Below are 12,087 nucleotides of genomic sequence, written 5' to 3' on the forward strand. Positions count from 1 at the left end.
GAAATTCTCAGACAAGGCAGGGGGTGGGGTGGGGCTGGAATCCAAAACTACTTCCACAGTTTGACCAATTAATTAAAGGCTTTACTCGCCTCAGCACAAGAACGGTACTTCGCAGCTCTGCAGCACAAAGCTGGTAAAGCACGCTGGATTTTTCCATGTTTAAGCCCATCTCTTTATCCTAAGGAACATCTCAACACGTTTCCTAGATAACATTTGCTGCAATATACGTTCACCTGACTAAATTAATCATGCCATTACAACAAAAACTAGCCGCGGAGCTCAGGTGAACGGAGAACCAGCTCCAGCCGCATCCCCTCCACCTCAGCAGCCCTGAGGAGCTTGGTACCCAGGGCAAGCTTTGGGAGAAGAGGATTTCTCTCTTAATTCCTTTGCAATAGCAGCACTACAGCAGTTTGGATAAATAGCAGCAGCATTCCCTGTTAACCCCTCAGCTCCCAGCCCCACTGAGGACATAGGAGCAGGAAGAGCTGGAGAGCTGCTGAGGAGAGCCATGTGGTGCTGCTGCGTTACACAATCGAAGGAGGCCACCTCGATACAACGCTGCTGTAATAAGCTCGCTGAGAAAGATTTCACAGCAGAATCCAACTGTTTTGAGAACACTAAAGCCATTTTGCAGTCAGGGCTCTGCCGTACAGTGGAGTGGATGAGGACAATGTGAACAACCTCTCTTCACTAATAATACTGAAAAGGACAATTTTGCAGAAAGAGTCTAAGCCCCCTATTAGTTCATGAAAAGAAGAATTAAGGTATTTTTCTCAGCTGGATTCACTCTGTTTCTTTGTAAGAGTGAGTAACAACGTGAAATATTATGAAATACCTTCTAATTTGCAGTGCTGGTAAGGAAACACTACAACTTGTCTCCAGAAATGATCACAGTGGACACAAAGAGCTGAGTTTTTAATTTCAATGACTTTTACGTGAGACTTTTACCTCTAAAACTGATGTGAACTAAGACACTTTTGTGACTGAAATCCTACACCTGTTGATTGAAAGCTCTGTACAGCACAGAAAAAGCCTACGAAACCCAGCTGAGATCAACGACTTGTGCTTACTAAAGGACTTCCAGAACCCGGAATCCTGTCTTTCAGTGAAAGGCTTGGGACTTTTCAAGCAGTTCCCCACGGCTCAGGCACTATTGATCTTTGAGGAGTGGAATAATGCCAACTCATCCTCCTCAGGCTTTTGAGTCAGGGGGTAACTTTGACTACAGGTAGAGACTATTATTGGAAACGAATCTGTCTCAGCGCTGGAGCCGAATACTGCACATGTACCCAGGGCACATTTCTGCCAGCATAAAACAAGCCAGTTCTGCTAGTACTACAAACTACCCGTTATCAATCCAGATCTCAGCAGTAGAAAACAGTAGATTTGTGACATAAGACTCATTTTGTTTATACAGCAGCACCAGAAGACCATCTGTAATCTTGTGCAGCAAACCATCCTCTTCAAAACCCTTTAAAGAAGGCACAAGGTTTCTGTTTAAAGGTAAAACTTCTGCCCACATCATGCCCTGCTGCCGTGCACATTACTGCATACAACTGACAAAAATACTTTGGAATGACCAGCTGTCTTTCCAAAGGTGCAGTTTTACATCATCAACCCCACCAAGCCTCCTACTGGCTTTTTGTCAAAGGCAGTGAAGCCCAACAACCAAAATTCAAAAAGAAGAAGGATAAGACCCTTTGGAACACATGCTTGTAGCACATAAGCAGAACGCATGGATTCAAATCTTGTAGGGAAAATTATCACATGGAAGCCATGGGTAGCAAAAATAAGTTCGTTGGAAGAAAATTCATAGCATCCACAGCAACTCCACAAGATTTTACTTGGGCTGTGTTAGAAGAGGCTGAAAAGGCGTCTTCTGAATATATGAAATATCCTCCCAAGAGCACTCTGCAGCCTGGTAGCAACAGAGCGCAGAAAACATGCACACTGACCCACTTGCTCTCACAGTGGGCACACACTCTGGCAGCAGCATCACACCCCGCTGTAGGAAAAGGACTACAGCCATCAAAATTTCGCAGAATAAACAAAGCGCCTGGCCTTGGTTTGAAGCAAGAGGAAATTTCACAGCAGTACCAACTTGGATAGCTACTGAGCTCCCATCCATGGCCATTTGTTCCTCTCCTGTGCCAAACAGGATTACTGTGGTGCCACAGAGCGAAACGATCAGGGAGCTGACGCCGGTTACATGGCTGTGCTCTAAACCGCGGCTGTAGTTACCAGCACAGGACTCCTATGGCAACAATGCAAAGCCACCATCTCATCAAACCACAGCCTTGCCACGAGACAGAAAAAGCATTTCAAACATCCGAAACAGTTATAGGAAAAGACTCAGATAAAACTTTTCTAGAAGGCACGCTTGCAGCAAGTTCTCCTCTCTTCCCCAGACAGATGAGTTTACCACCCACACAAACTGGAGTTTGTACGTGCCTTAAAACAGATCGAGGGTTACTGGTGCTCTTCAGTCGGATTGCCCTTTTATTAAAGAACACTGAACCTACTAACTCTTAATCTAATCAACGCAACAAACATCACTGCACTTGTAATACCAGTAAAACTGCTGTTAGCAGTTAAGAAAATTAAGTTCTACAGTTCATTACACTATGCAAGGACAGTGAATTATACACCCTTGCAGGAGACCATTGAAGGACAACATAATCCAAAGCAAGGCAGGGAAATACAAATCTCCAATACTGAAAAGGGAAAAAAAAAAAAAAATCTAATGAAGAGATCATTATAGCCCTCTGGATCTATCAGAACAGTCAATGCTTGGCAGCACAGCAGAACAACAGGAAGCTGAATATCAATGGTAACAAATTCTCTAATCTTGTTTCAACACCCAAATTGTTAAACCTTCTGGTTTCCTCACCTGACAATTTCCCTTGAAAACTCGCATCCATTGATCCGAATACACCTATTAAGCCTCCCCTGCCCTTCCAATGTACGGACAACAAAAAGACAGGCCTGACTCACTCCAGATTTCTCAGCATAAGGTAGGCTGGACAGCGTACTGAGAACTCCTCGATGCCTGTACGTATTTACCACCAGCAACCACGACAGGCCTTACTTCCTTGTCACTGCAAAGCAAGCTGCTGAGAATGTGCTACCGTGCACTCTCTGGAAACTGCTGCTGAGCTTTCGACAGGCTGGAAATCCATCCTCACCTCACGCTGCCCTGTCTGTGCTAACTCCTGTGTCTGGGGCGAGGCTCTCGAGGGAGACCACTTTGCTACGAAATCGTTGCTTTCTCCACAAGCATGAGAAATGTTAAAACAACTACTTCTGTCAGTGCTCGGAAAAGTGAAAACCTGTAAAAGGGACTTAAAACTTGTTTGTATACCTCGCTACCCTCAGTTAAACTGCCCATCAGGGTGGTTTCATGCCCCTTCTCAGAGGAGGCGGGCAGGCGCTGATTACGAGGAGCGCAACAGCAAACGAAGCGTGGGCGGAGGCAGAGCAGCCTCCCTTGCCTGCAGTGAAGCACACGGTGCTCAGCAAAACCAGCCCGTCTCACAGAGCCATCGCCCAGCACCAGGAGGAATGGGGATTCACAGCCTTGCAGGTTTTTACCTCCCTCACTGCTCTGCTAGGCGCTCGCAGAGGCACCAGAGCTGTGAGCACGTGCAGGCCGTGAGCAGCCTCTTCTCTTCAAAGCACGAGAAAGCCTCTACCCCGAATTCTGCCCAACCTACCTCAGGTCCCTGACAAACCTAAAATGAGAATAAGTTCAGTTTGAGGGGGATAAAAAAAAAAGTCTGATCTTCAACTGAAAATACTGTAAAAATTGCAAAATAAAAACAAACAAAAAAAGAGATTTAAAGTGCGCCTGCATCAACTTCTTGTGACTCAATACTTCTGAGGCATTTCACACGCAAAAGGTGGGAAACCTATTCAAGAATGAGTTCTTTAAGTTTATTTTAACTCATCATTTGACTGTTGAGCACTGAGTGCAAACATTAATGGAAACCTCATGTGTTTATTTGAAATGACTTTTTTTTTTGATGAATTAGGCTGGAACTCAGAGGGCAGATTCTTCTGTTTCTATCGACTTCCTTTCTCAGCACGTCAACGGCGCTCAAATTTACAGCCAGCTTCGCGTGGATCAGGGCTATGGAAGTTTCTCAGCAGAACAAAAGATAAAGCACTGCAAACCATCCCCGCTGCACATAAAGAGGCGATTATATACCCGAAGTGTTCGGAAGGGTTACAACAAGCATCTGCAACACCGTTCTCTGCTCCCCCCTTTGCTGCCGAGAATCAGATTACAGCATTCGCATGGATTCGCAAGTTTGCGGCTCCTTCTGCTGCTGCTCAGCCCACTTTGAAAGGGCCGATCTCCTGGAAGACTACAGCAAGAATTTAAAACCAAGGCCTTTTCCATAAACTGGTCCCTATATTCAATTCAGCTCAGTACCTTTTTAACCTCGAAGTGCTCTGAGCTTTGTACATCCTCCAAACCGCCTAAGCAAAGTCACAGAGGGATGAGGCACACAGGCAGCATTTCCACGCAGGCACAGCAAGCGCCCACCGGCCAAGCGCGGAATTCTTGGATTGTGACAAACAGAAGCATCCTCTGTGACACCCCACAAGCCTTCCCCGGAACTCCCAATCCTCCTCTACTTGAAATCGAGCAGCATACGTAGCTCGTTAAAGTAAAATAAAATTTTCCCTTAAAACATCTTCTTAGCTATAAGCGTACAGTTGCTCATACATTTCTTCAAACTGCAGCAGAATTATTTAAAGTCACAAACGGCATTTAGAAGCAGAAAACGTGTTTAGAGTTAAGAGCAACAAATTTGTTAGAAATTAAAACAATTACTGCCTGAGTCAATGCAGTCAACAGCCTTCTGTGATGCTTATTTCTGACTGAATTCAGAATCGTTACACAACTGCCTCTCCTCCTCACATTCACTGTCCTACTGGGCAAGATAAACTAAAAATGAATGGGCATAAAAAAAAAAAAAAAGGGCACTAAAAAGACAAGACAGACAAAACCCAGAAGGTTCAGCATGCCATCACTGACACAGAACCAAGAACCCCACAAATTCCAGTTATATGCCTGGCACAATAGTTACCTTTACTGCCCTTTACTACCTTTATTATCTTTAGTGCAAGGCTATTAAGTACATAAAATCATCCGGATTGGTCCTTTTGAGATTCAGCCTCATTGCAATTACCGGGACACCAGAGGAATGCCTTTGAGTTCAAATGGGCTGAACTAATTCTCCTCCAAAAATAAGACCCAAATACGCAGGGGCGTATTTTGCTCAGCACTGTGCCTTCTGGGATACCCACGTTTAAGAGCTGCTGTCGGGCCAGCACCACTTACACGGGCATACGTCAACGCCGGTCCCAGCAGCTCTGCTGTCACGCAACGTTATTTCGGGTTAACTTTGCGAGAACATCAGAGCGACACAAGGCTCTCCATTTCAAACCAGCAGCCCACTGAAAGCAGCGCCTTCTCCCCAGACCGGGAGCAACCGAGGATAACAAGCACCTCTTCTGTGTATGTTCCTGTTCACTTGGAACAAGGATTCACAGTCCCAACCCACAGCACTCAGATCCAAGGCAGCAGCGCTGCAAACCTTAAAATATTGTGAAGTAACCCGCAGATTACTATCAGAAAGAGCACGTGTATCCGAAGACTTGACTGCTGCATCACTTCGTAAGCGGGGTAGCTCCTGTATCAGACTAATACCTTAATGAGGACTAATTCCCAACAGCCTTCTGGCCACAAACCTGCTGGAACTCCAAGCCCGCAGCAACGTTCTCAGCAACTTGCTCAATTTCTTCTCTGCGTTGCCTCAGATTTTTTAAAGACAGAATTTCCACAGATTAGCTGGTTAGGTCATTGAATGCTCTAAGTGCTTTTGAATATTTTGCCAATATAAAGTCAAAATCTTGGTTGCTTTTTTTTTTTTTTTTTTCTTTTGCACAAGGTGCTTATAGGTCCTGCACAGGGTGGGCGTGACACACTGACCCAGATTCCAGGCTTAAGAGCAGCTGCACCACCAGAAAATCATTTGCTCGGGAAGAGGCTGAGCAAGAGCAAAAGCCAGCAGGGGGAAGAGCAGGACCAGGAAACATCTCGTACCTTGTACACCTCCAGACTGCTCTTTAGCAAGAAATCCTGTCCTCAGCTGCACCTGTAAGTAACTTGGAATCGTCATCTTCACAGAGAGAAGGGGAAACAAGAAATAGTCTTCAGGTATGCATTTTACGTCATATATCCATTTCATAATTTTTAACCAAAATTGCGACTCAAAGGAGGGAAAATTTAGAACCTAAATTAAAGCAAAACCTGGTAGAAAACCAAGGTAATTTCACATGAGCTTCAAGGTAATTTTAATCTCTCTCAGCTCCGTTTTACCCAGTTCTTCCCTCTGGAAGCTACGGCCCCAAATCTTAACGCGCACACACCACAGCCAAAGCAGCACTGCTTGTTTTGTCAACACACAACTGAAGTGGCAAACTTCATATAAACTTATCTGCAACAACAGAAAACCACAGAGCTCCACCAAAATCTTCTACCCTACTCTGAATACATATCGGAAACTCTAAAGGAGCATCACAACTCGTCAGGAAAAAATCTTTAAACGCCACCAACTTCCAACAGTGTATTCTCAGGCCAAATACAGCATTTTTGTCAAATAACTTTAGGAAACAAAAGAACAAACCTATATGTTTCAAGAAATCGGGGAGCGTGGCTTGTTCACAAACCTTTTGAAATGCAAGGAGAAAGAAAAAAGAATGCAGCTGCAAGCCATTTCTGCTACAACGTAGGCAGAGAAAGATGAAGTATCTTACACAGTGCAAAAACAGCGCAACAGGACACAAATGTGTTCTCCTGTGTTAGCAGCCATCCAGTAAGTACGTAACTGAGGAGCTTCTCAACGTATAAAAGAAAATAGTCTACTCTATTAAAACATAAATAAAATTAAGCACCTTAACAATTAAGCCATGGTGTAAGTGACTGTACCTGCAAGTTGTGACAAGATGGGACATACTTGGGCTAAAAGAAAGAAAAATATCGCTAAGCAATGACCAGTTTACTGAAAACTACTGAAAAGGGGGAAAAAACACCTCTCATCCCACAACAATTTTATACAGATGTTAACGTGACATTAATACCACCAAGTACGACAAGGTTGCTGCCAATATTTTGCAGTGCTCAAGGATTCCAGTTTGCTGGTGCATCAAAGAGACGAACCACCTTTTGATTCTTAAACAGACGACAAACTTATTTCAAAGAGTGCCTCGAAGAGCCACAGAGAAGCCTGGTAGCATCCACATATATTAAGCAAATCCCCCACTTGCAGTGACATATTTAGCCGTCATCCATCTTTGAAATTAACAGATGCGATATTGCGAGTAACGCTGCGTACAGCGCAGGCAGACAATGAATGGACAGACAGTAACAGGCACTGCAAATCCGTTTCAACGGCACAAGACAAAACGTTAAAAAGTGAGTCAAGAAGGGTAACAAATCACCAGCGTGCAGTTTTTCTACATTGCCAGGAATTAATTAAAAGATAATAAAGTTTTTAATTCTTATAACTGCAAAGAGATTTGCACAACATGTTAACCGATGCATGGGTGTCTCAGCCTGCAGCAAGACGGTGCGATTATTTCTGAGGTATGAGCTCCCATCGAAGTACGATGTAAGCTCTGAAGGTTAATTACAGCTAGCTGAATGACGACACGTTGTTTGTATCACAGCTGGACATCCCCAAAACCTCAAAAACACCTAACTTGATAAGTGTACAAAGAAATATAGAGCCAACGTGCTTATCCAGCACGGCTGGACAAACTGGTTTTCCCAACCCATATAAAATTTCTTGAGTCCTGTTATACAAAAACAGCTCAGAGTTTTCAGAAGTTGCCTACATGTTTGAGGACTTAAAACGCCCAGCATCTGCAGATCTGTAAAACAAATCCCTCTCCTTTATCTGTTAAACGACAGGAGCTGATTGCCATCACCAGAAATAGTTTTCACTACAATTTGTGCCAACAGCAGTCACGTTCAATAAGCCTCTGAGTAGCTTTGAGCACTGCATTTGTCTGAGCCCAATAACCAGCATTATCTGCAGGAAACGAGTGGGATTCTCCCTCAAAGTGCGTTTTGCTAGCAACTTCTCATCAAAAGCTGATGAAACTTCTTACGTACGGGAGATCTTAAATATAAAAGACCACAATCACCCTCACGTCAAAGTTGGCAGACCTGCGCGAGTACTTTGTTCTTCTACCCGGGTGTTCTGATTTCCGGATATAGCTAACTTCTTACATATAAAATCGTATATACGCTGCTCTCCCTGGATCGGTTAAGTGAATTAACTGCTTTAATGGAGCAAAAAAGGTGAAAGGATCACACGTTACTGAGTGCTGGACAGCATCTCCCTGTCAGAGGAAGTTTTGCTGAGTGTCTCATACAGGAACAGTAGCTCCCTAACAAAGAGCCAGGTGTATCCACCTACCTACACTTTGCATAGGAGTAACTCCTTCCACTAATGAGAAAGATTCCTTTGGGCACTGGAGGACTCAGTCTGCCTCTCTCAATTTTTTCCATTTATTACAGGGGAACCTAAGAACGGGGAACTTACTGTCAAAAAGCAATTACCCCTACGTACTCCAACAGTTATTTTCTGTAATTGCTGCAATGTAACTGTAAGCTTTAACTTCTAGTCTTAAGATTTCTAGTGATTACACCAGTTTTAACAAAACAGTAGAAAGAACACTAGGAAATAAGCATGGACCTCAAAACCAGAAGCATCCATAAGAAAGAAGTGAGTTATTGGGTGTGAAAAGGGAAAAAAAACACTATTAGGCTTCAGACAAACAGAGTTCCTGAGAATCAACTCCTTTTGGTTAAAAGGAAGCCTAACTTTGGAAAGGTCGGACTCGATATAACAACATCAGGTACTTACACTACCGCCCACAAAGACAACCTGGTCCCATACCAAACCCCAGCGCTCTAGGCCTGTGTTTGCATTGCTGAGCTTGTGCCCTGAGCAGCACCCGTTCTCTACAGCAGCTTTCATAAAAAAGTAAAGAAGAAGAAGAAACATACATAAATTAGGTCTAAGTTGTAAGTTTAGCCCCTGCAAATGAGTCCAAAATGGTCCTTCTGCAACACATCTAGACCCTACGCAGCTGTATGTACCCTTGTGGAGAACAAGAACCAAAGCCAGCGTTAAGGGAAAGCACAGCCTTAAGATGAAGGCTTTCCCCTTCCACTACGTACATGACAAAAGAACAGAACCTCATGCATCTTATACCTATTTCTTATAAAGTACAATAAAAATAATAAATAATAATAATTATAAAGCAAGCGAGCAGCTAAAGGGCAGGGGAAGTCGACAAAGCACGAGCGGCCACACAATTTCTGCAGACCGTAGCCCCCTGGGGACCGGGCACCTCACTTTTTCATGCTGCAGCGTTTGTGCCCAAACTGCTGGGCAGGGGAAGGACGTCTATGTATAAATACGAGTGCTGCTATTAACGTTAGGTTTATTAAAATAAATAAATAAATAAGAGGGGGGAAAGCCTGGTTTTGACACTAGACTTTGACAATCTCTGGAAGGAAAAAATGAAAATAAAGCCCGGCAGCGCATCCTAGCCGCCAGGTTTTCCTTCCAGCCGGGCCTTTTGTACGCTGCTGCGGGGCCCCCGCGGGGAGCGGAGCCGCTCCGCGCCGAGCCCACGGCGGCCGCAGGGCCCCGGGCAGCGCCCCCCGGCCCCGAGATGGCGGCGGGAGGGCCCCTCGGCGGAGCCCCGAGACAAAGCGGGCGGCGGGGCCGGGAGGAGCGGGGCCGGGGCGCCGAGGGCTGGCTGAGGAGGCGGAGGCCGCTGTCCGGAAGCGAGAGGCAGCGCCGGGGCCCGGCCCGGGGCAGGCCCCGGGGGACGCCGTGAGGGGAAGGCCGCGGGCCGGAGCCCCGAGGGGGGCAGCGCGGGGGGCTCCGAGCGCCGCGGGGGTGGAGCCGCGGACGGAGGAGGAGGAGGCGGCGGCGGCGGCAGGGCCCGGACGGAGCGGGGCGAGGCAGCGGCGGCCGCCCCCGTACCTGAGCCGCGGGCGGTCCACCCTCGGCGGCGGCGGCGGCCCCGTGCGCGCAGCGCCCCAGCGGCCGGGCCGGGGGCAGAGCGGAAGGGGGGCGGCAGCAGAGCGCAGCGCCCCACGGCCAGCACCTGCCGCCCGCCTCCTCGGCCCGAGGATTGGCCGAGACCGGCGCCGCCTTCGTTCAGATTGGACGCGAGGCCGCTGAGAGGCAGCGGGCGCAGCCCGTGGCGCGGCCGGACGGCGAACAACAAGGCGATGGCGGCCGTTGATTGGGGAAAACGGTCCCGGCGAGGGCCCGCCTACCAACAGGAGGGCCGGCCGGTAGTCCTCGCGTCGCTCAGCGGCTTTCCACCAATAGAACGCGGCTCTGAGGAGACGGCGGCCCGCCCTCGCCTCCTATTGGACCTAGGCGGGGGGACGGCGGGCGCCGATAGGCGGCGCGAGCTGTCCGTCAGCTGCAATCAGAGCCCTGCGCTCTGGCGGGGGCGGGGGGCGGTGCGGACGTGAGGAGCCGCACAGCAGCGGGGGGGGGGGGGGGGGGGGCGCTGCGGCCGCCCTGCGCCAATGGGGCGGGGAGGGGCCGGCCCCCCCCCGCCCCCCCTCCTCGGGGGCTGTGGTGATCCGTGGCGGCGGGGCACCGGGGGACGGAGCCGCCTCAGACGCCACCGGGTTCAGCCCCTGGGGGGTTATACAGGGGTCCAGGAGCGCTGCCACCCCTCATACTGCACCCTAGGGTGCTGCTGAGGAACCCTGGAGGGGGAGCAGCGCAGAGGGGGTGAAGGTGGCAGTTAAAGATGGAACACGCTGGGGTTTAAGAGGCACACGGCCAGGAGCGCTGGCAAACAGGGGCTGGGTGAGCAAAGCTGGGTGCAGCCCCAGCCCTGTTCCCCCCGCACCCACGCTGAGGGGCAGGGGGCACCCGGGGGCCCGGCCGGACCCAGCACCTGGGCAACACCATGGAGGTGAGGGAAGGAGGGCAGCACTCGGCTCTTACACGCCTCATGGGAGCAGGGCCATAGTTCTAGGTTCCCTAGCCCACGCTCTCATGACTCCACTGGCTCCATAATTTTTGTTTTTTTTTTTTAATTAAAGAAGTTAACTATCTCCACCTCTTCCCAGTTACAGCTCCTTCTCTGCAGGCCACGGGCTTTACCTACGCTTCATTCCCACCCCGCTGTACCAGGGCCATGCTTGATGCAGTCCCGCTACAGCCAGAATCCTGCCACGTCCCTGACTCGGAGGTAGAGTTCTGCCAAGCTCCTGCAGAGATGCTCCAGGTTGTGGCAAGTACCTGAGCCTACAGGGGGAGTACGCTGCAGCTCCTGGTATCTCCGTCTCCAGCAGTCACCATCACCACAGGACAGAGGCACTTTTTCAAAGTGGCTGCAAAGACCACAGAAGCCTGCCAGGATAAAGTATCAAGGGTATTTTTTAATTTATGGTCCGCACAAGTTTAATTGAGCACAGATTCTGTATACTTGCTGGGAAGAGAGATGGGAATTCCTAAAATAGAAGGAAGATCCCTCCATTTTTTCAACACTGGTTTTCTTACTTCCTGATTTTATCCATTAAATACTTATTTTACCACATCACATACTGGTTATTTACTCTAGAATTTCAGAGCACAAATTTACACAAGTATGTATGTTAGCAGGATGATGCTTCATTTCCCCATTTCCAACACTAAAAAAAAAAAAAAACGCAAATTGCTTCATATCTAAAGCCACGCACTAGCTCACATTATAGCACAGTAATTTTTTCTCGCTGAGCTTTACGGTTTCAAATGTGCAAGCCTAAATTACAAAGCATCTAATTTAGAGTAAAATTGTCCTAATTCATGCTAAATAAATACAGGTTTCAGTGCACTGAAACTCAGAACAGTATGGGAAAACAAAGCTCAGAAACAATATACTAAGGAAGTCAATTACAATAGGTTCTTTCTATTTAAATATACACATTTCCTCAATTGTGCCCACCCACCAATTCTTCTTATCACAATATAGACTAAA

At 47.6% G+C, this 12,087-nt stretch overlaps 1 protein-coding gene and 1 long non-coding RNA gene across 13 annotated transcripts in view; one reads left to right on the forward strand and one right to left on the reverse strand.

Annotated features, from left to right (window-relative positions):
* KDM4B (lysine demethylase 4B) overlaps nucleotides 1-10,233 on the reverse strand; it is a 91,422-nt gene extending 81,189 nt beyond the window's left edge. For 2 of the 12 annotated variants that reach the window (XM_035567723.2, XM_035567722.2), the window contains exon 1: nucleotides 10,083-10,233. Coding sequence is in view for 5 of the 12 variants with exons in the window: in XM_050715624.1 (XP_050571581.1) it covers nucleotides 2,998-3,014 (17 nt within the window). In the remaining 7 variants the exon portion in view is untranslated. Of the gene's footprint in view, nucleotides 1-2,997; nucleotides 3,464-10,082 lie in introns of those variants that run through there. The other 10 variants (XM_050715627.1, XM_035567721.2, XM_050715624.1 and 7 more) reach the window with 10 other exon arrangements.
* Nucleotides 10,234-10,690: 457 nt separating this feature from the next.
* On the forward strand, nucleotides 10,691-11,670 carry LOC118258775 (uncharacterized). The gene is made up of 2 exons (XR_004781881.2): nucleotides 10,691-11,040; nucleotides 11,198-11,670. It is a non-coding gene; the product is annotated as an uncharacterized LOC118258775 (long non-coding RNA).
* The last annotated feature ends 417 nt before the right edge of the window (nucleotides 11,671-12,087 follow it).

The sequence above is a fragment of the Cygnus atratus genome, chromosome 26 (assembly GCF_013377495.2).
Source record: "Cygnus atratus isolate AKBS03 ecotype Queensland, Australia chromosome 26, CAtr_DNAZoo_HiC_assembly, whole genome shotgun sequence".
Taxonomy (NCBI): domain Eukaryota; kingdom Metazoa; phylum Chordata; class Aves; order Anseriformes; family Anatidae; genus Cygnus; species Cygnus atratus.